Below are 23,588 nucleotides of genomic sequence, written 5' to 3' on the forward strand. Positions count from 1 at the left end.
TATTGGTGATCCAGCAGACCCTGAGACAATGGCCGCTGACATGGAACTTTCACCAGGCGGATCTCATAGGGGGGCTGAAGGTCTCAGTCATCAAGGTCAGGATCTGAAACAGACTTAAGACACCGTACAGCTTTGGTATGTTGTTTTCCATTTGCATGTGTGCCGGTGTTTGGTATTTGATCTATCCTTTACTTGAGATTTCCTTTCTCTGATATCAGCCTCAGCCTTCCACATGTTATAAGCACTCCAATTCACAGGTTATATTTTTCCCTTTCTTTTCTCTCCTCTCTCTCCTCCAACCTTGACCTCAATATTTCCAACTGTCTTTTTCTAAAATTTGCTCCCTCCAGAAAACCACATTCCTTGATCCTCAATTCTAACTGCTTTACAGACCCTGGGCCGTAATTATTTAAGGATGTATTGTATTTTGGTTGGCCATTCCAAGTCCTGTGTGGACTCTCCCTTTGTTTGCTCTTGCCGGAGCCCATTTTTAGTGTGACTGGAAAAGTGTCCATCTCTCTCTCTCTCGCGGTACAGTTATCTTTTCCCTTTGACTTACTTTTTACCTCCGGAGGACCCCTCTCCCGTTGGGCGCATCTGCCTCAATGCCTTGGTTTTCGTAAACCAAGAAACCATATACCCGGTACGTCTTTGGCGAGTCCAACTCAGCCAGTGGTGGTTCCAAGTCTAAAACCACCCTTAAACTTGCTGTCTCCTAAACACTCTTGAGACAGCAATCCCCTTCCCTGCGGTTTTGCTCCAATACCCACGCGACAGTTCACTGAACCCTTTTCCTGCTGTGTTTATTTTCTTAGAATGAGTCTCTATGTAGGATTACTTAAGCCACGATTCTTACCCCGAGCCTAATCGATTCAAACCCCCAGCACTGGGGCGATCCACAGATTCTCAGTCCTCTCATGCAAAAGGGCCAATTCAGCGCTCGAGATGAAGTGAAAGACCTTCAAGGCGCTGGTGCCTGCGCCTCCTGGGAATCTTCAGAATCTCACCCAGTCGCGGAAATTAAATCAACTTGACTCAATTATTAGCAAGAGCAAAGAAAGGAGTTTTATTCTTAATCCAGTAGGATTGACTCGTTACACTAAGCCAGATGCCTCAATGTAAGGAGGCCAGAGCATTGTTCACATGCTCACCTTATACGGTTTCTTATCATGCTCTTAAGGGCAGAGACTGGGAGAGCTCAAGTTGTTATCCTCTCATCCCCTGGTCTTAGACATAACAGTTCTTCAGCTTTAGCTGAGTTCGACTATCGCAAGGTCAAGTCGAATGTTTACGGAATTCAAACAGAGATAAGCTAACGGCAAATCTTCGTTAAAGTATCGTTTGCAAAGCTCATTACAGCATTGAACTGAAGAAAAGCATTCTCTTTTAAATTCCACAGTAAATGGATAATTAATTTCACAGTAAATGGATAATTTTCCATTACAATATCATTTCAGCTTTTCTCAGTTTTAAAGATCAGCCATTTCTTGTGCACCTGCATCTCCCAGGCAGAGTCAACACCATCCATTCTCTTTTGCTCTTCTGAGAAGGGCTTGAGGCGTGAGAAATCTTGGGGGTGAGGGAAGAGAGAATGGACAAGGGGAAAGAGTGTCGGGGCATTGAGAAACTATGGGGACAGAGGGTGGGGGAGAGAAGGCAAAGTGGGGGGAACAAAGGGTGGGAGAATGTGGGGAGAGAGAATGAACTGGGCAGAAGGTTGGGGGGGAAGAGATAAAGGACTGGGGCAGCAGTGGGTGGGGGTAGAGACAGTACAATTCCCACTTTCCCCAGGATGGGTGTCAGTCCCACAAACTGGAACCCACCCCTCCCACAGCAGTCATTTCTCAATATGCATGTGGCTAAGGCAGTCAAATCATATAATCCCTGCAGGCCATTCAGCCTATCAAATTCACACCGACCTTCCAAACAGCATTCCAGCCAAACCCACCTACTTACCCTGCAGCCCTGCATTTCGCCATGGCTAACTCACTCTAACCTGCACATCCCTGGACAGTTTAGTATGGTCGATCAATCCTAAACTGCAGACCTTTGGACCGTGGGAGGAAACCGGAGCACCCAGAAGTAATCCATGCAGACACAAGGACAAGTAGGTACCAAAGACATCGTCCAAGGGTGTAATCGAATCTGGGTGCGTGAGGCAGTTCCTCCCTCTGCAGCCCTCTCTCAGATCCTGTTTACATGCCTGACCACGCTCACATCCTCCTGACCCTGTCCACTGACCCAACCAGAAGGGTCGGTCCAGAGGGGAATACCATCTCCCGGAATAAAGTGTCTGGTTAACTTTCCCCCTTTCCCCCCAACATGTCTGCAGCTTGGCTTCCAACTCCAACTCTCTGAATGAAGGTCCTCCAGTACGTGTCCAGAGCTTCCCACCTTCTGCATTTTGAAAGACAAGTCATATCCTGCCCTCTCCAATGTGTGTCGTGTAACTGCTTATTCACTTCTTGTGGCCAAGCAGTGGCTGATACCCAAGTTCAGAACTATGAGGATGGCCTCAACTGGGACCTTGGGTTCATGTCACATGACATGTAACCCCACTACACTGTACACTCCCTCTCACACGTACATTCTTACATACTCTCACACTCACTTAGACCCTCTGCTATCCACACATGCTCTCTCAGACACACACGCACACCCTTTCACAGGCTTATACTCCATCAAGCACACACTATCAAGCATACACATATGGAAGCGCACATGCACACACACACAAGTCTATGGGGTGAATTTGCATTTGGAGATACATTCTATTTTACTCAAAACGCACACAATCTGCAGGCAGTCATAAAGTCATAGAGATGCTTAGCATGGAAACAGACCCTTAGGTGCAACTCATCCATGCCAAATCCATTTAAAATTTTATAAATTCCTAATGTGGAAATAGAACCAGTCTGACTCAAGATTAGCATACAGACCGACTCTAACCTCACATCTTTCATGCATTGCCTGAGCTGAGAAGTTGTTTTCTTTTTAAAGAAAACGTTAAATTATCTTGAGAAAGTGACCTGAAAGTAGTTCTGGGATATACATAGTAACGAACCGAAAACATGCAACCCATTCTAAAAGATAAAAGACCGAACAGCAATCTAGGTTTGTTCAACATATCATTTCTGTTATATGACACTGTGGTCTTTTGCTACAAATTCTGTCTTATGATCCTGCTCCACAGCTACCCGATGAAGGAGCAGCGCTCCGAAAGTTAGTGCTTCCAAATAAACCTGTGGGACTCTAGCCGAGTATTGTGTGATTTTTAACTTTGTCCAACCCAGTCCAACACTGGCTCCTCGACATCGTTCCTAGTGAATATAGCCCACATCTCCCGCTGCTGCCAGTGAACTTTATAATGCTGATGAAATGATGTAGTACTTCCACTCCTGAAAAATTTACAATTCCTAACGATACTAGCTACTCGTTCACTGCTTCTTCTGACACATGATATTGGAAACTTAGTGCTGGAGGCTGAAAGAAATGAGCAGCTTTAAAATAAAAACCTGTGGGTTCTCATAGATTTTAATGAGAGTCTGAACCCAGGGGTAAGTTCGGGTAACCTATATTGCGACGCAACTTTGTTACAGCTTCAGATTGCCCCAGCAACAAGGCATACAATAAAGTAGCTTTTTTTTAAAAGAAACACCTCAAGCTCAAAGCACACACACTCACCCTGCCCCACTTGCTTTACTATTGGTCAGCTGAGTTGTCCCTTCTATTCATTCAGGAGGCAGGATTCCTAGCCTCCGATCTGCTCTTATTGCTACAGTGTATTGGGTCAGTTTTTGGTCAATGGTAAACCCAAAGATGTTCATAAGTGTGTGGCCAAAAACTTGGTCAAAGTGCAGGGTAGTTTGAACACAGGAGGGACGTAGATGTGGAGAACTTTCAGTGGGGGAGTCATGGTGTTAATGGTGGGGGAGGGGAGAGGGGAATCCATAGATTGATGAGCGAAGGAAATCAGAAATGCCCAAGGGGTTGTGAGGCCATATTTAAACTAAGTATAAATTTTACAATTGAGGCTTGCCAGATCAGGAGCTAAAGTACATCAGCAGGCATAGGAGTGAGGAGTGGAGTGTACTTAGAGTCTTACAGCACAGCATGGAAACAGACCCTTCGGTCCAACTCATCCATGCCAATCAGAATATCCTAAAATAATCTTGTCCCATTTGCCAGCATTCGGCCCATATCGCTCCCAACCCTTCATGTATCCATCCAGATGCCTTTTTAATGTAATTGTACCAGCTTCCGCCACTTATGACTCTAAGTCTTTAAAAATAGCACATTGCCTCAACTGAACACTGAAACCCAATGTTACTGACAGTTTCTTTGTGTGTGAATTGAGGGTCTTATCTGTCCTGTTATAGCATCGTAGGCATGTACAGCACCGAAAACAGACCCTTTGGTCCAACTTGTCCATGCTGACCAGATATCCTAAATTAATCTTATTCCATTTGCATGGGCGGTACGGTACGGTGGCTCAGTGGTTAGCACTGCTGCCTCACAGCACCAGGGACCTGAGTTCAATTCTCATCTCGGGCAACTGTCTGTGTGGAGTTTGCACGTTCTCCCCGTGTCTGCGTGGGTTTCCTCCAGGTGCTCTGATTTCCTCTCACCGTCCAAAGATGTGCAGGTGGGTGAATTGGCCATGCTAAATTGCCCCATAGTGTTAAGTGCATTAGTTTGGGGTAAATGTAGAGGAATGGGTCTGGGTGGGTTGCTCTTTGTAGGGTTGGTGTGGATTTGTTTCCACACTGTAGGGAATCTAATCTAATTTGGCTCATATACCCATCCAGATGCCTTTTAAATGCTGTAATTGTACCAGCCTCCACCACTTCCTCTAGCTCATTCCATACACACACCAATCTCCGTTTGAAAAGATTGTCCCTGAGGACCATTTTAAACTTTTCCCCTCTTACCTTAAATCTATGCCTACTAGTTCTGGACTCCCCTACCCTGGGGGAAAAAAACTTTTCTATTTACTCTGTCCATGCCCCTCATGATTTTATAAACCCCTATACGGTCACCCCTCAGCCTCAAACTCCAGGGAAAATAGTTCCTAAAAGCTCCAACCCAGGAAAATCCTTGTAAACCTTTTCTGAACCCTTTCAAGTTTCACAACTTGTTACAAACACGTCAACTTTGCTCGTCTGACATGAGAGAATTTTCTGCACCATGTGTCTGTCTGAAAGAGCCCTCCCCTTTGCTGCGACAGAACCACAGAGACTTTCAAAATCCTGACAAACTCCATTATCAATCAAAGATTCATTTGGAGAAGCCTCGCTGTTAAATCTGTAAATGTGCAAGTGTGTTGAATAATGAGTCACGAGTAAAGGCTGCATTAATCCTTTATTGTGAAGTTTTGCTCATACATCTTAAAACAAAGCTTACGAACCTAGTCAGAATCAGCCTATGGGAATATAAGATGCCACTGGGTTATTTCCCAACCAGGACTGACTTTGCGTGGAAAATAGACATTTTAAATGAATGGGGTGCCGTTTGTTTTAAAAACCAGTGAACTTAAGAGGAACTGTATTGACACACAGAAACAGCTGAAATCATCACTGCAAATTGGAATTAAGGCTGGATAGGCTGGGATGTTTTTCCTCTGGAACAGAGGACGCTCAGAGGTGAAATTTATAATACCATGAGGGGTATAGATAGGGTTAATGGTAGTTGTCTCTTTCTTGCGTGGGGGATTTCAAGACTGGGGGCACAATTTACGGTGAGAGAGGAGAGATTGAAAAGAGATGTGGGGCAGATTCCCACCCGCCTCCCCACCGCCCCTCCCTCCCACTGCCCCTGCCTCCTCCTCCTCCACCCCCCCACAATACTTAAAAGAGATTTGAATAAGTACATGAATAGGAAAGATTTGGAGGGAAAGGGAAAGGCTGAATAGTCTGGAGTTGTTTTCCCTGGAGCATCAGAGGCTGAGGGGTTGCCCTTATGGAGGCTTATAAAACCATGAGTGGCATGTTTAGGGTAAATAGTCAAGGACTTCTCTGGAGTTAGAGGGGGAGTCTACAACTAGAGGGAATATGTTTAAAGTAGGTGGGGAAAGATTTAAAAGGGACCTTTTTCACACAGAGAATGATGTGTGTATGGAATGAGCTGCCAGAGGAAGCGGTGGAGACTGGTACACTGACAACATGCAAACGACATCTGGACAGGTATATAAATAGGAAGAGTTTAGAAGGATGTGGGCAAAGTGCTGGTAAATGGCACTAGATTAAATTAGGAAAACTAGTCGGCATGGACTAGTTGGACCGAAGTTTCTGTTTCCGTGCTGTGCATCTCTATGACTATCAGATGCCACCTGTGGCAGGCAGGTGGCACTAGTGTGGTTGGTGGATCATAGACTGGTTGGACTGAAGGGTCTGTTTCCGGGCTGTATAACTCCGTAGCATCGAATAAATGGGGATCCATCCCAAAGGGATGATAAAGGTTTCAAGCACCACCTTAGGCACGCGTGTGTGGACCCCCTCCAGATAATTGAGGGCAGTGGGGCACTGTGAGGTTCAGTAGATCAGACAGGCAGCAAGTTCTCTCCAGGAGAGTTGACTCGAGAAAGGAAAAGGCTTCCTATCCAAACATCAAGACTGACATCTCTGAATTTTGGATAACTGTATGACTCGAGAGTCTGAGTTATAAGGAGAGGTTGAACAAGCTCAGATACATTTCTTTAGAGCATAGGAGACTGGGGGGGGGGGTTGCATATGGAAGTTTATAAGATTATGGATTGGGTGAATGCACTCAGTCTTTTTCCCCGGTTGGGGAATCGAGGACTAGAGGGCATCAGTTTAAGGTTAAAGGGGAAAGATTAAAAGGGAACCTGAGGGATAACGTTTTTTGCACAGAGGTTGGTATGCATATGGAATGAGCTGCCAGTGGAAGTGGTTGAGGCGGGTACATGAACAACATTTAAAAGGCGTTTGGACAAATACATGGATAGGAAGGGTTTAAAAGGATATGGGTCAAGTGCAGGGAAACGGGATTAGTTTTGATGAATGTTTTGGTCGGCATGGCCAAAGGGCCTGTCTCCATGCTGTAGGACTCTATGACTCATGTCTTTTTGTCACTCTGACAGTTTTGGGTTTCCTTAAGAGCATCTCACTAAATCACGCTGAATAAAACCAATCTCATTTATCAACTCTGACACAGAGGTGCCGGTGTTGGATCAGGGTAGGCAAGGTCAGAAGTCACACGGCACCAGGTTAGAGTCGAACAGGTTTACTTGAACTCACGAGCTTTCAGAGCACTAGTCCTTCGTCAGGGGAAGTGATGAAGGAGCAATGCTCCTACAGCTTGGGATTTCAAATAAACCTGTTGGACTGTAACCTGGTGTCATGTGACTTCTGACTACTTCAACTTTGGGTTTGTGTCAAACTTGATGGGATAGAATGTCCAACATGGCAAATTTAAACAGTATCGCTCAGAGGGATTAATTTGAAACCTTTCAGGAAGTGAGCTCAACAAGGTTGAACTATTTAAAGTTACTTGGACTCAATTTTAAACTTACATCAGGATCGGTAGTCAGAGATGTACAGCACGGAAACAGACCCTTCGGTCCAACTCATCCATGCTGACCAGATATCCTAAATTAACCTAGACCCATTTGTCAGCACTTGGCCGAGATCCCGCTGAACCCTTCCTATTCCTGTCCCCATCCAATTGTATTTTAAATGTTATAATTGTACCAGCCTCCACCACTTCCTCTGGCAGCTCATTCCTTACATGCACCGCCCTCTGTGAACAAGTTGCCTCTTAGGTCTTTTTTAAATCCTTCCCCTTTCACCCTAAACCTATGCCCTCTTGTTCTGGACTCATCCACCTCCAGGGCAAAGACCTTGTTTATTTACCCTATCCCTGCCTCTCATGATTTTATAAACCTCCATAAAAGGTCACCCCTCTGCTTCCAATGATCCAGGGAAAACTGTACCAGACTATTCAGTCTCACCTTGCAGTTCAAATCCTCCAACCCCCAGCAACATCCTGGTAAATCGTTTCGGATGGAGAAGTCAACGTTTCAGGCAATTCCCAAATCGCTGACTTCTCCCCCTGCCTGGTGCTGCCTGGCTTGTTGTGTTCTCCCAGCATCCGCAGTTTGTTTTTGTTTCTAACGAATGGTGGAGCAGACTTGATGGGCCAAATGGCCTAACTTCTGCTCTGATGGTCTTGTGGTCTTAGGTTTATGTGAATTGTTTCAGTGGGAACGTAAAGTTCCAGGCTTATCAAGCAGCAGCACCTACTAGAAGCAAAGTTTGTACAATCCCTATAATGTGGAAACAGGCCCTTCAGCCCAAGTCCATACCGAACCTCTGAAGAGTAACCCACCCACCCACCATTTACCCCAGACTAATTCACTACACTACACATTCGTGAACACTGTGGGACAATTCAGCTTGGCCCACCAACCCTAACCTGCACAGCTTTGGATCATGAGAGGATACCAGAGCACCTGGAGGAAACTCACACAGGCATGGATGAAGAACATGCAAACTCCACACAGACAGTCGCTGAGGGTGGAATCGAACCCAGGTCCCTGGTGCCACGAGGCAGCAGTGCTAACCACTGAGCCACCGTAGGGTTGGGGTTTGCAGTGAGGGATTTCCAGCAGAAAACAAAAAGAGCCCACCAACTCTCCGACCGCGCACACTGTCAGAACGGGCAGGAGGTTCAGTCCTGGGGGTGACCCACAGCAGTGTCACCAGGGGAATCAGATTGTTGAGAATGCTGGTGCCTGCGCTGGTGCTTCCGCAAGTTGCTGGACAATGTGAACCTCCGCATGCACTTGGGGCAGGCAAACGGCCTCTCCCCGGTGTGGACTCGCAGGTGGGCCAGAAGGTCAGAGGACTGGGTAAAGCCCTTCCCACACTCGGGGCAGCCGAAGGGCCTCTCCCCAGTGTGGACCCGCCGGTGCTTCAGCAGGTCAGAGGAGCACGTAAAGCCTTTCCTGCACTCAGGGCATCTGAAGGGTCTCTCGCCGGTGTGGACCCGCCGGTGGGTCAGCAGGTTGGAGGAATTACTGAAAGCCTTCCCGCACTCGGGGCAGTGGAAGGGCTTCTCGCCGCTATGCACCCGCTGGTGGGATACAAGGTGGGAGTAGCGAGTGAAACCCTTCCTGCACTCGAGGCAGCTGAAGGGCCTCTCACCGGTGTGGACTCTCCGGTGGTTCAGCAGGGCAGAGGAATCGTTGAAGGCCTTCCCGCACGTGGGGCAGCTGAAGGGCCTTTTGCCAGTGTGGACCCACTGGTGCCTCAGCAGGGAGTAGGATTTGCTGAAGGCCTTCCCGCACTCGGGGCAGCTGAAGGGCCTCTCCCCCGTGTGGCCCCACCGGTGCAACAGCAAGGCAGAGAAATCGCTGAAGGCCTTCCCGCACTCGGGGCAGGAGAACGGCCTCTCCCCAGTGTGACTGCGTCGATGTGTCTCCAGGGCAGACGGGACACGGAAGCCTTTCCCGCAGTCACCACACTTCCACGGTTTCTCCACGGGATGGGATTCCTCGGGTTTCTCCATGGCTGAAGCTTCAGCCACACCCTAATGTATATACAGGCACTCCCCGCCGTGAATTCCTTTTTCCAGGCCGTGTAACTGTTTCAGACTCCACACAGTGCACTGCAACAGTCGGGTTTCTCATCCAGTCCACTGATGCTAAAAACTTATTGAAACAGGAATCAAAAAGCTTTACTGCTTTCATAGATGTGAAATTGAGGACTGTAGAGGATGGACAGTCAGAATCGAAAACTGCAGCACTGGAAAACATAGGTCAGGCAGCATTCGAGGAACAGGAGAGTCGATGTTCTAGGCATAAGCCCTTCACATGTTGATTTTGAAACTTCCGTCTTCAGATCTTCAAATACTCTGGAAAAAAAGATTACAATAGTCATCACTGTTAGTCCAGGGTAGAAATTCAGAACAAGCAAATCTACATTCTGCAGATCATTCTTTTCTAGTTATTCCACAAAATTGAAAGCACCATCCCACTCTCCCCCCTTCTGTTCTCACTCCACTCAAACTAATCCTCCTGAACGTGCTGCTTCAGGATATTATAGGGGCAAAAAACAAAACCATCAAGACTGACATCTCTGAATTTTGAACGACTCCACTTGAAAATTAATGTCTTTCGTGACATTGGGATACTGCTGAGAGTGAGCAGGTCTGATTTTGGGAAGCAAAAGAACAAAGTGAGTCAATTCAAGATGAACCTGCAATGCAGTTTCTTGAGAAATCACAAAATGGTAAATGTGACCTCAGGGAGGATATAAGACATCAAGGCATTGACATCGACACCAGAGAGAAACCAAACATACAGCCGCAGCAAACGCTAGTGGCAAACCAAGATCATAGAGATATACAGCGCAGAAACAGACCCTTCGATCCAATGCCGACCAGATATCCTACCCTAATCTATTCACATTTGCCAACACTTAGCCTATATCTTTCTGAACCCTTCCCACTTGTATACACATCCAGATGTCTTTTAAATGTCATAATTGTACCAGCATACACCACTTCCTCTGACAGCTCATTCCTTACACGCGCCACCCTCTGAATGAAAAGGTTGCCCTCTCAAATTCTTTCCCCTTCACCCTAAACTTATTGCCCTTTAGCTCTGGACTCCCCCATCCCTTGGCTATTTACTCTATCCATGACTTCCATAAGTTTATAAACATCTCTCAGGTCACCCCTCAGCCTCAGGCACGTTTGGGAAAAGAGTCCCAGCTTATTCATCTCAAACCCTGGAAACATCCTTGTCAATCTTTTCTGAACCCCTTCAAGTTTCACAACATCCTTCTGATAGGATAGAGGCCAGAATTGCACACAATATTCCAAAAGAGGCGTAAACCAATGTGCTGTACAGCCACAACATGAACTTCAAAATCCTATACTTAATCAGAGGATTGGGAAAATTTTCAAAACCCCCAACAGACAAGCGGGAAAGAATGGAGGGACAAACCGAACATTCAAGGGTCAGCTTGGAAGTATCAACTTCGGGGCGGGAGTGGGGATGGGGGATGGAAGCCGAATGTGCTGGAGCCAAGGCTGAGGAAGAAGAGGATGCAAAACTGCTGCTTTCAAACTCCAATGAAGATTATTAATGGGCTGTACTTGTACCTGTTGCATTTATTTGTGGGAATCAGGTGCAGTTAAAAAATAAAAACAGAAAAACCCCCCTTCCCAATCTCTATCCTTCCGTCCCTCCTCACCCGGGTAATTAAGACACATACCTGAGTTTGCAGAGTCTGCTCCCTCCCTGGATTCACTCCAGTTGCTACAAGTGAACAGATCTCTCCTCTCTCTCTCCCCTCCCAAGATGAGGAGTTGCCCAGAAGGAGGGTATTTCACTCGGAAACTGACAATAATGCACCTAACCTGCACAGCCCTGGGCACTATGGGTAATTTAGCATGGCCAACCCACCCTAATCTGGGCAAAGTTTAAAATCACATCAGTTTATAGTCCAACAAATTTATTTGGAAGCACTAGCTTTTAGAGAGCTGCTCCTTCATCAGGCAGTTATGGATTATAAGATCATAAGACACAGCATTTATAGCAAAGCATTACAATATCATACCACTGAAATGGTATATTGAACAACATGGGATTGTAAAGTCTTTGATCTTTTAGACTGGGTTGTAGGTATCATTAATAGGTAAATCCCAGAACTTCTTACAAGTCTCCTTTCTGAGATAACAAGGTTTTATAACAAATGGTAACTTGTCAGCTCAGACAATGCATTAAAGGTGTGAGTTCAAAGTCGGTCTATATCCCAATTTAGAGGCAGACTGGTTCTATTTCTGAAGTGGAATTTACAAAATATTACATGTATTGACTGCCTGAAGATTGTGCATTTTTTGAGCAAAATAGAATGTATTTGCAAATATGTGTGTGCGCGCATAAAAGAGAGAAGTGTATTTCCATGCTGTGTATCTCTATGTCCGTTTGATAACAAATGCTTTATTTCTGTTGATGAAAAAATTGTTTTAAATCGTAGCTGAGTACTAATAGATGTAAGGGGCAGAGAACTCCTAAAGCAGGGCATGATAAGAATCCTGAGAGAATCGCATTTCTGATTAATTTGCTAATGAACAAACATTAACCACCAGCACCAACTATGTATTTATTTCTCATTTGGTTCCCTTTTCTTGTTTTATTCACCGCTATGATGACTCTCTGTCTGAATGGTTGATAGACTTGGAGATTGTGGGCTGGGTCTTGATGGACTGAACGTTTTATTGAAGGTGTAAAAAGGGGGGGGTCAAAGTTTCATCAGAATTCCAACAGAGCTGAGAACAGATGACATGTCACTCTGTAGGAATAGGGAGATCAACAGAAGACAGAGAAATCAGAACCTGAAATCCGAGCTGACACCAGACTACCCTGTGGTCAGTGCTTTGATTAGCAGTGCCAACCCTCGACCTTTACCTAGCTTCCCATTTAACTTGAATGCAAAACACCCCCTTATATTCGGGATACAATCCTTGTCATGCTGAAGTAGTGTCTTTGGAAGGAATCTCAGCTCATAATTATTCTCTTCAATGTGTGCAGCAATTCATTCACTTTTGTTACAATGCAGCACACATTCAGACACCCAGTCTTTAGTTTCAATTATCGTCATCGACAGAATCCAGGTTTGATTGCTGATACATTTACTTCCTTGTCCCTCTGTATCGTTCGCTGATGTTTATTTTCCACATCCCTACATTGCTGACTGGTCTTGATGTGGTTTGGCCATGATAAATTACTCATAGGGTTCAGGGAGGTGCAGGTTAGGTGCATTAGCCTTGGGAAATGCAGGCTTTTAGTTTCATATTGCTAGAAATGGGGAAAAAAGTGTTGTTTTTGCAGATATAGAAAAAGCACACAGTAAAGGGGTACAGCAAGAGAACTATTAACTCTGCACGTATTTAGGGAAGAGTATCTCTACGTTTCAGTGTATAATTATGGAGAATTAAGTACTAACTTTAATGTAGATTTATTAAAGAAAATAATTCCTTTTACCATAATGTTTAAAACAACAGTTTCAGCAAAAAGCTAAGATTACTGAAACATATAAGCGAAGCATGAAAAAGATACATTGTTAAGATGTATGTACAAGAATGGAATGTACATATGGATAATGAAAGAAGTTACAAAGGGGAACATCGAGACTTGGAAAGAAAGGGGCAATGGGCATGGAGCATAGATGGGTAGAGGTAAAACAGTAAGAGAGATTGGGTAATTAGGAGTCTGGAGAGATGAACTCACTCAGTTCATCTCTCTGGACACTAACCTAAGTTCTAATTTGCTTCATTTGCTTATGCAATTGAGGCCCATGCTTGCAAGTTCGTAATAAATTGTCTTGTTTCCAATTTTGGTGGTCTTGTCTAAATTTTATTTCGAACAGATTTGGGGGCTCGTCCAGGATCCCATGCTCCGGTCGCTCGGCAATTGTTGGGAAAACGAAGAAGGTGCACCTCGCTGATTTCGGCAGTCTTTAGTTTCCCTCTTTGCCGCAGCAGCTTTGGGCGAGCGTGATCCAGACTGAGACACCCTGGAAACAAGACGGGTTGAGACGCGGCAGGTCCGGTCGAGTGGGTCTTGTGTACACAAGATCCGGGTAAGAAAGGTCTTAAAAGAGTTATCCGGGCGACCGGGGTAGGCAGCAGTATTTGCTGTCATTTGGATATATCCGGGGAACCGGTGACTGGAATAGGCTAATCCAGTCAGCCATGGTGGGTAGCCGTTGATACTGTTGCTAGGTGGATGTATCCAGGTGGCTGGCAATGGTAGTTGCTGCCAGGTGGATATATCCGGGGATCTGGGGAACCGGAGTTCTGGTCGACCAGGGTTGGTAGTTGGATATATCTGGGTAACCGGCAATCAGGGTTGGCAGTGGTATTTGCTGCCAGGTGGATGTGTCCACGTATCCGGTGCCAGTTGGATATATCCGGGGAACCAGAGTTCTGGGCGACCGGGTTAGGCAAACCCGACCAACCAGGGTAGGTAGCAGTTGTCACGGTTGCCAGGTGGATATATCCGGGGAATTGCTGCTGGACAGGGCACACAAACACGCGGCGGGAAGTTCGGTCGGGTAAGCGACCGGGGTTGGCAATGATACTGGTTGCCAGGTATTGCCGCAGAACAGGGTGCACTGACACGCAGCAGGAAGTTCAGTCGGGTAGGCCACCGGGTATTGCCGCGGGATAAGGACGTGCGAATTCGACCAGGTAACTCTTGTGCACAGACCAACGTATGAAAAGGGACCTTTAAGTATTACCTTGGTGGTCGGGACGTACAGAATGTACGGGGAATTGGCGATATTAAATTAAGCATATGTCAATAGAAAAGTAGCCCGTGTCAAAGACTACTTGAAGGGTTGCAGGTCCATGGAAAAACAGCCCGTGTCAGAAGGCTACTGAAGGGCTGCTGAGGGTACACGACCTTAGGTGGTCGGGCACATATGAGAAGTACAGGGAATTGGCAACACATAAATTAAGGTATTTAATTTGAGGAGTGAGGTGTCTACCTGATTCAACCACCCAGCTTTAGACCAGCTGTTAAGAGGAGAAATCCCCCACGTGAAGTGGGTGCTGAAGAAGCTGACACTGAACCTCAGTAAGGTTAATTATATTACATAAAGAAATGGCCGAGTATTGAAATTAGAAATAATAATAGTGATTTAAGTGTAGAAGAAGAAACTAAAGGGATGTCCGAGGACTGCATTCCAACAGACAGCCCTTTAGGAAAAATGTTACGAGACTGGAAGTACAATCCTCGGACGAAAGGGAAGGATACAAAAATGATAAAATGTCAATGAAAAACAGCCTTAACTGTCAGGAGGAATCAGATCATGCCTTGTGTCAGAAGGGCTAGTAATTGAAGGGCTACGGAGGGTGCACTCCGTAACTAACTTATGCCAGACATCCAGAAAAATATTCAAAAGCTAGAGGAGTTGTTGTGGGAAATTCAAAGTAGACAAGAAACTCAAAGTGAGACGTGGGGGTGTGTGTGTGTGTGTGTGTGTGTGTGTGTGAGAGAAAGAGAGAGAGAGAAAAGAGCTGTACAGCTGGTAGAAAGTTTAACCCTTTGTGATTCAGTCTGAATGCACATTTGTTTGTTGGTGATTGAATGTTCCCTGGAGCTTGAGAGCTGGAACTGTTTTGAATCTGATTTCTATTATGGAAATTTTAACATTATTTCTTTTAAGGTTAAGGATTTTACAGATTATGAAATAAAATGTTAACTCCTGCTCTTTTTACTGGTCATAATTGCCTCACTATCAGTTTCTAACTAATCTCTTATCCTTACATAAAAGCGATTTATGGAGGACAGTTGAAGTTCCAGTTGAACATCAGACTGTAATAAATCAGAAAAAATATCCTATGGTTAAAATCGGTGACCTTGGATTCGGCCGTTATTCATGCATTAGAAGTTTTTTTTTTAAAACAATCTATAGCATTGTAATTGAGCGATGACTGGTCAGGACTACTTAAGAAAACTGATTTTGGATTTAAATCAAGGGACTAAAACTGGGTAATTATAGTGAATTTACAAGAAAGATTCCTAAATGTATATTTAGGAGCAGGCTTTAAAGTTAGACAAGCATAAATTGACAAATTATAGAACATAGAACATAGAAGGATACAGCGCAGTACAGGCCCTTCGGCCCTCGATGTTGCGCCAACCGAGTCCTACCTAACCTATACTAGCCCAATAACTTCCAAATGCCTATCCAATGCCCGCTTAAATGAACATAAAGAAGGAGAGTTCACCACTGATACGGGCAGGGCATTCCATGAACTCACAACCCGCTGTGTGAAGAATCTACCCCTAACATCTGTCCTATACCTACCACCCCTTAATTTAAAGCTATGTCCCCTAGTAACACCTGACTCCATTAGCGGTAAAAGGTTCTTAGTATCTACCCTATCTAAACCCCTAATCATCTTATACACTTCTATCAGATCTCCCCTAAACCTTCTCTTCTCCAATGAGAACAGCCCCAAGTGCCTCAGCCTTTCCTCATAAGATTTTCCTACCATTCCAGGCAACATCCTGGTAAACCTCCTCTGCACTCGTTCTAAAGCTTCCACATCCTTCCTATAGTATGGCGACCAAAACTGCACACAATACTCCAGATTATATTTGAGATTAGAACATAGAACATAAAACATAGAACAATACAGCACAGAACTGGCCCTTCGGCCCACGATGTTGTGCCGAACATCTATCCTAGATTAAGCACCCATCCATGTACCTATCCAATTGCCGCTTAAAGGTTGCCAATGATTCTGACTCTACCACTCCCACGAGCAGCGCATTCCATGCCCCCCACCACTCTCTGGGTAAAGAACCCACCCTGACATCTCCCCTATACCTTCCACCCTTCACCTTAAATTTATGTCCCCTTGTAACACTCTGTTGTACCCAGGGAAAAAGTTTCTGACTGTCTACTCTATCTATTCCTCTGATCATCTTATAAACCTCTATCAAGTCACCCCTCATCCTTCGCCGTTCCAACGAGAAAAGGCCAAGAACTCTCAACCTATCCTCGTACGACCTATTCTCCATTCCAGGCAACATCCTGGTAAATCTCCTCTGCACCCTCTCCAAAGCTTCCACATCTTTCCTAAAGTGAGGCGACCAGAACTGCACACAGTACTCCAAATGTGGCCTAACCAAAGTCCTGTACAGCTGCAACATCACTTCACGACTCTTGAATTCAATCCCTCTGCTAATGAACGCTAATACACCATAGGCCTTCTTACAAGCTCTATCCACCTGAGTGGCAACTTTCAAAGATCTATGTACATACACCCCAAGATCCCTCTGTTCCTCCACCTGACTAAGAACCCTACCGTTAACCCTGTATTCCGCATTCTTATTAGTTCTTCCAAAATGGACAACCTCACACTTGGCAGGGTTGAACTCCATCTGCCACTCCTTAGCCCAGCTCTGCATCATATCTAAGTCCCTTTGCAGCCGACAACAGCCCTCCTCACTGTCCACAACTCCACCAATCTTCGTATCATCTGCAGATTTACTGACCCACCCTTCGACTCCCTCATCCAAGTCATTAATAAAAATTACAAACAAAAATTACAGGGAGCAAGAAATATTGCAATATTTCTATAAAAATCCACGTCTAAACAAAACATTGGGTGATGAGGAATGGCCATGAGGTGGCCCTAAAGCTGTTCAGTTGGTTAAACCGGCTCAGCAATTGATCTGGCAACGTAACAGGAGAAGCAGAAACCGAAGGCAAAAATAACGATAAGCCACGGTTAGTGAGGTAATAAAGAAAAGGACAAAACTAAAAGGAGAAGGAAACCGGAACGGTGGCGGGCAGCTTGTTGAAAATAAAGGGAGGAGAAAGAGATCGGGGAGGAGATGTTAAGGGGTCTGGCAGACAGGAACAAGGATCAAAGTGGAAATTCCCACAGGCAGGATGTTATTACAGTGAAAGGACGGGTCGTTTTAAGACAGAGTGTCCTGATCCGAAAAAGGAAGTAAAGGCAATGCTGCTTATGAACCATAGGGGTGTCAGGAGTTCCTGCCCCCGGGCACCCACCAGGAACCCTTGATAAATTTAAAGGTGGGACCTTACAAAGAGGACATAGTTTTCTTAGCCGATATGGGCGAGCAAGATCATCCTTAAAGTTTAAGCCAAAAGGAGTGGGAACGAAAAAGTTAATTGGATTATGGCGACAGTTTTGTGATGAGAGGCACAAAGAATCAGTTTTGCGCTCATGACGAGATATTGCCACCAGATTGGGACTGAATTAACTGCAAATGGTGCTATAGAATCTGTTGAGGTTCTTAAAAATGAAAGTGCTCGACCAAACAATTACAGAAACAGAGTGAGAAGTCACAAGTGACTGGTAAACAAACAGAACTGCGCAATTAATTTTTTAAAAATGTTTTAGTCACTTGTTGCGTTTCCGCCCTGAATTGTCAATTGCGTTAGCCTGAATCAATGTTAATTGACAGGATTCCTTCACACATTCTCAGTGACCTGTTATATTGATTCACGGTTAATTTAAAACATGAACTGCATTAATTCATTGTTAATTAAAGAATGGAACGATACATTACTGGCCAGAGTATGTGCAGGCTGTGGTAGCAACAGCCTGATTGGTAGAGTAGAGTCGGAAACTTACTTTTGGGGGAGCCTTAATAGTCAGCACTCCACACCAGGTACGGACCATACTAAATCAGAAAGCAGGACGATGGCTCACAGACTCTGGGATCTTGAAATATGAGACAATTGTAATAGAACAGGATGACCTTGTGTTAGTCACAGACAGTTGCTTGAATCCAGCTGCATTTCTGTGGCGGAGAGAGGGGGGTGGCCCCTGGCAATCCAGAACATAACTGCCTTGATATTACTGAATATCAGACTAAATTGCGAATGAACTTACGAAACGTAACCTTGCATGCCGGAGCTCGGTTGTTTATCGACGGGTCCTCCCGGATGATTGAGGGTAGAAAAAAAACACAATGGATATGCTGTAGTAGACGGGATAGAGGGAAGTAAAAAATGAGGTCTGCAGATGCTGGAGATCACAGCTGCAAATGTGTTGCTGGTCAAAGCACAGCAGGCCAGGCAGCATCTCAGGAATAGAGAATTCGACGTTTCGAGCATAAGCCCTTCATCAGGAATAAGAGGGAAGCATTATTGAGGCTGAAAGACTGCCTCACGGCTAGTCAGCCCAAACTTGTGAACTCTATGCCCTAGAAAGAGCTCTCAGAACCTTAGAAAACAAAAAAGGAACAATATGTACAGACTCCAATTATGCGTTTGGAGTGCACACACTTTTGAAAAAACAAATTTGGCAAGAAAGAGGACTGATAAATAGCAGAAGAAAAGAACTAGCTCATGAGAAATTGATAAAACAATTGCTGAAATCTCTGTTACTCCCGAGAGGAATAGTGGTAATTCATATAAATGGACATCAGACGATGAATGACCTGGAAATAAGGGGAAATAGACTGGTCAAAGAGGTAGTTAAAGAAGCGACCCTGAATCCACAAGGAGCAGTAATATACCCCCTAATACCTGCAATTTCAGATCTTCAGGGTGCCCTGTAGTTTACTACAAAGGGGGGAAAAGATACCAAAAGATTTAGGAGCTGAAAAGACAGCAGATGGAGCAGCCTTATAGGAGATAGTACCCCGCCCCTCCCCCCCATCAAGTCAGAACGGTGTTAAACCAAAAGGCAGGGAGATGGTTGACGAGGCCATCCTGATGGAAAAAGATGACCTGATGTTAGCAGTCGACATCTGTCGAAATCCAGCTACCTTCTTATGGAAGGGAGAACCCCTAGACAAATAAGAATTAGAACATGACTGTTTAGATATCATAGAGTATCAAACCAAAATTCGACAGGACCCGAGAGATCTACCTTTACATGACGGGGATAGCTTGTTTATAGATGGATCATCGAGAATAGTGGAAGGAAAAAGACACAATGGATAACAAAAACCAAACAGTGGAGGCAGACCGGCTGCCTAACACATGGGCAGCCCAGACCTGTGAATTGTACCTGTGCATTAAATCAAGCTTTAAAACACTTAGAGAATCGGGATGGAACAATTTACACTGACTCTAAATATGCTTACGGAGTAGTCCATACCTTTGGAAAGATATGGCAAGAACGAGGACTAATCAATAGTCGGGGAAAAGGAGTTAGTCTATTACGTGTTCGAACTGCCCCAAGACATGATACCGGCCTTTCTCCTTATGAAATGATGTTTGGACGACCATTTCTAGGAGGGAAAGGAGAGGTGCCTACAGCTGAATTTAATGACAGGTTTTTGAAAAACTATATTGTGGCACTTGGCTCTTCATTATCTATTCTTAGGAACGAAGGCCTGCTGGTGCAGACATCGCCACTCGAGTTTGCAGCACATCAGATACGACCGGGTGACTGGGTCCTGATCAAGACCTGGAAAGATACCAAACTACACCCAAGCTGGGAGGGATCATTCTTAACCCTCCTGACTACTGAGACAGCTATCCGAACTGCTGAGAAAGGGTGGAGTCATCACACTCACGTCAAAGGTCCTGTGACTGCCCCATTGGCGTAGTGTAACGCTCATCCTACAGACAACCCTCTGAAAGTTAAGCTGAGAAAGAGGGAATGAACTAAGATAAAAGACTCTTTTTTTTAAAAATGTTTGATAATATATATTGTTATTGATTGTAACAGCTGCGTGGACTCACCTCTCCCTGACACCTAAAAGGTTAAGACAGGATTAGATTAGATTAGACTTACAGTGTGGAAACAGGCCCTTCGGCCCAACAAGTCCACACCGACCCGCCGAAGCGCAACCCACCCATACCCCTACACTTACCCCTTACCTAACACTACGGGCAATTTAGCATGGCCAATTCACCTAACCCGCACATCTTTGGACTGTGGGAGGAAACCGGAGCACCCGGAGGAAACCCACGCAGACACTGGGAGAACGTGCAAACTCCACACAGTCAGTCGCCTGAGTCGGGAATTGAACCCGGGTCTCAGGCGCTGTGAGGCAGCAGTGCTAACCACTGTGCCACCGTGCCGCCCACGGTGGTAGGCAGGGTTTAGAGATGAGTAGATACTGGTATAGTATTGTAATGTTAGTAGTACTAACTATTCAAGGAGGCGGGAAAAATCACTTCACTATGCTGTGCCAGAATTATGCTAAACAAGAGGGACTTGCCAACTGTTCGGTCTGTGCAGAGGTCCCACACCATGGTGAATCCGGGATCCCCACCTCAGTAATACCGCTCACTAAAAAAAAGTATACGATATACAACAATTTGATGTGGGTTCAAATAATACAAAGTGGAGATCTGAAAGGAGCAAATATAACTTTGTGGGATGATTCCCAAGGCCAGCCCCAAAAAATCAGGGTGCGATTGATAGCCTTAGAATTTCCCCACTGAAAGGAGCAATGAATCCCACCTGTTTCTGTAATCAGAATGATGCTGCACCTTTCCAACTGGGAAAATCATCTTGTGTCCACACCAGTCAAGCCACTATCACAACCACTCCCCGAATATTAAATGGAACATATTGGGTATGCAGTCTGAAGGCCTGTCCATTTATTCCCAGGGAAAAATATGTTAAGAAACACTTTTTTTTTAGATTAGACTTAGTGTGGAAACAGGCCCTTCGGCCCAACAAGTCCACACCGACCCGCTGAAGCGAAACCCACCCATACCCCTACATTACCCCTTGCCTAACACTAAGGGCAATTTAGCATAGCCAATTCACCTGACCCGCACATCTTTGGACTGTGGGAGGAAACCGGAGCACCCGGAGGAAACCCACGCCGACACGGGGAGAACATGCAAACTCCACACAGTCAGTCGCCTGAGTCGGGAATTGAACCCAGGTCTCTGGCGCTGTGAGGCAGCAGTGCTAACCACTGTGCCACCGTGCCGCCTTTATGCCACCGTGCCGCCTTTAAAACCAGAAAGGTTGGAGTAGCTGCTGTTACCTCACTTATATAGTCCCTCACCTCCGAATAGAAAAGCATGAGCCCAAACTGAGAAAGGAGAGGGGGGTAAGACATAAGACCCGAGAGGTCTCAGAAGGAGACCGTCAGCTGTGGACACTACTCCCAAACTACGGCACTACAAGGGCAGGGGTGAAAATACAGAAAGTGGAGGCTGCCCTTGAAAATTTAATTTATGATACTACCGGCGCAATGGGGGAAACTCAATCCCAAATATCGGCCATAACCATTAAAATGATTGCCACGAAACTAACAGCTTTACAAAATCAAATGGCTTTAGACTATCTTTTGGCTGAAAAGGGGGAACCTGTGCTCTGATTGGTAAAGAATGCTGCACCTTCATCCCAGACACTTCTTCCATCGTGGAAGATAAGGCAGAAATAGTAAAGAAAAAGATAAGCAATATAAGATAAATTGGAGATAAACTCTGAAAAAATGATGGATGGGGATGGGGTAAATGGAGATTGACCAGGTGGGGAAAATGGTTAGTGAATTTAGGCATTCATGTGTTACTAATAATTTTAGGTAAGGTTTAATGTGTTCACAAGCGCAAGAAGGAGAGAGTAACAGATTACTCCTAGAGTTTGAAAAAAAAAGACAAATTTAGAAGGACAGAAATAACTAGATTGTGAACCTCGGGGACAGCAAGAGAACTATTAACCCTGCAGGTATTTAGGGAAGAGTATCTCTACGTTTCAGTGCATAATTATGGATAATTAAGTACTAACTTTAATGTAGATTTATTAAAGAAAATAATTCCTTTTACCATAATGTTTAAAACAACAGTTTCAGCAAAAAGCTAAGATTACTGAAACATATAAGTGAAGCATGAAAAAGATACATTGTTAAGATATACGTACAAGAATGGATAATGAAAGAAGTTACAGAGGGGAACATCAAGATAAGAGTTTAGCCTTATGACAGCACGGGCAAGGGGGAAATTGTCAACTTGGAAAGAAAGGGGCAATGGGTGTGGAGCATCGATGGGTAGAGGTGGGATAGTAAGAGAGATTGGGTAATTAGGAGTCTGGAGAGATGATCTCACTCAGCTCAAACGGTATAACAGGACACTAAACGAAGTTCTAATTTGCTTCATTTGCTTATGCAATTGAGGCCTGTGCTTGCAAGTTCGTAATAAATTGTCTTGTTTCCAGTTTTGGTGGTCTCGTCTAAATTTTATTGATTTTGTTTCTAACAATAGTAATAGAAGCAGGAGTAGGCCATTTGGTCCATTGAGCCTGCTCTGCCATTCTTTAAGACTATTGCTGATCTATCCATCGTCTCAGCTCCTCTGACCTGCATTATCCCAACTACCCTTTATTCCCCAACCATGTAAAAACCCATCCAACTGTGTCTTGAATATAGTTAACGAAGCTGCCTCTACAGCTTCACTGGGCAGAAAATTCCATAGATTCACTACTCTCTAAAAAAGCAGTCCCTCCTCATCTCTGCCCTAAATCTACTCCGAGTAAAAAATGAGGTCTGCAGATGCGGGAGATCACAGCTGAAAATGTGTTGCTGGTCAAAACACAGCAGGCCAGGCAGCATCTCAGGAATAGGGAATTCGACGTTTCGAGCATAAGCCCTTCATCAGGAATGAGAGAGAGTAGCCAAGCAGGCTAAGATAAAAGGTAGGGAGGAGGGACTTGGGGGAGGGGCGATGGAGGTGGGATAGGTGGAAGGAGGTCAAGGTGAGGGTGATAGGCCGGAGTAGGGTGGGGGCGGAGAGGTCAGGAAGGAGATTGCAGGTTAGGAGGGCGGTGCTGAGTTGAGGGAACCGACTGAGACAAGGTGGGGGGAGGGGAAATGAGGAAACCGGAGAAATCTGAATTCATACCTTGTGGTTGGAGGGTTCCCAGGCGGAAGATGAGGCGCTCCTCCTCCAGCCGTCGTGTTATGTTCTGCCGGTGGAGGAGTCCAAGGACCTGCATGTCCTCGGTGGAGTGGGAGGGAGAGTTAAAGTGTTGAGCCACGGGGTGGTTGGGTTGGTTGGTCCGGGCGGCCCAGAGGTGTTCTCTGAAGCGTTCCGCAAGTAAGCGGCCTGTCTCCCCAATATAGAGGAGGCCACATCGGGTGCAGCGGATGC

General features: G+C 45.2%; 1 protein-coding gene across 1 annotated transcript in view; it reads right to left on the minus strand.

The window, feature by feature from the left end:
- Positions 1–23,588, minus strand: part of LOC132807148 (zinc finger protein 420-like) — an 89,846-nt gene that overhangs the window by 57,710 nt on the left and 8,548 nt on the right. Inside the window, exon 2 of the mRNA XM_060821474.1 lies at positions 8,759–9,873. Coding sequence (XP_060677457.1) covers positions 8,759–9,528 — 770 coding nt within the window. The 5' untranslated portion in view covers positions 9,529–9,873. The remainder of the gene's footprint in view (positions 1–8,758; positions 9,874–23,588) is intronic.

This window comes from Hemiscyllium ocellatum (assembly GCF_020745735.1).
Source record: "Hemiscyllium ocellatum isolate sHemOce1 chromosome 27 unlocalized genomic scaffold, sHemOce1.pat.X.cur. SUPER_27_unloc_1, whole genome shotgun sequence".
Lineage (NCBI taxonomy): Eukaryota > Metazoa > Chordata > Chondrichthyes > Orectolobiformes > Hemiscylliidae > Hemiscyllium > Hemiscyllium ocellatum.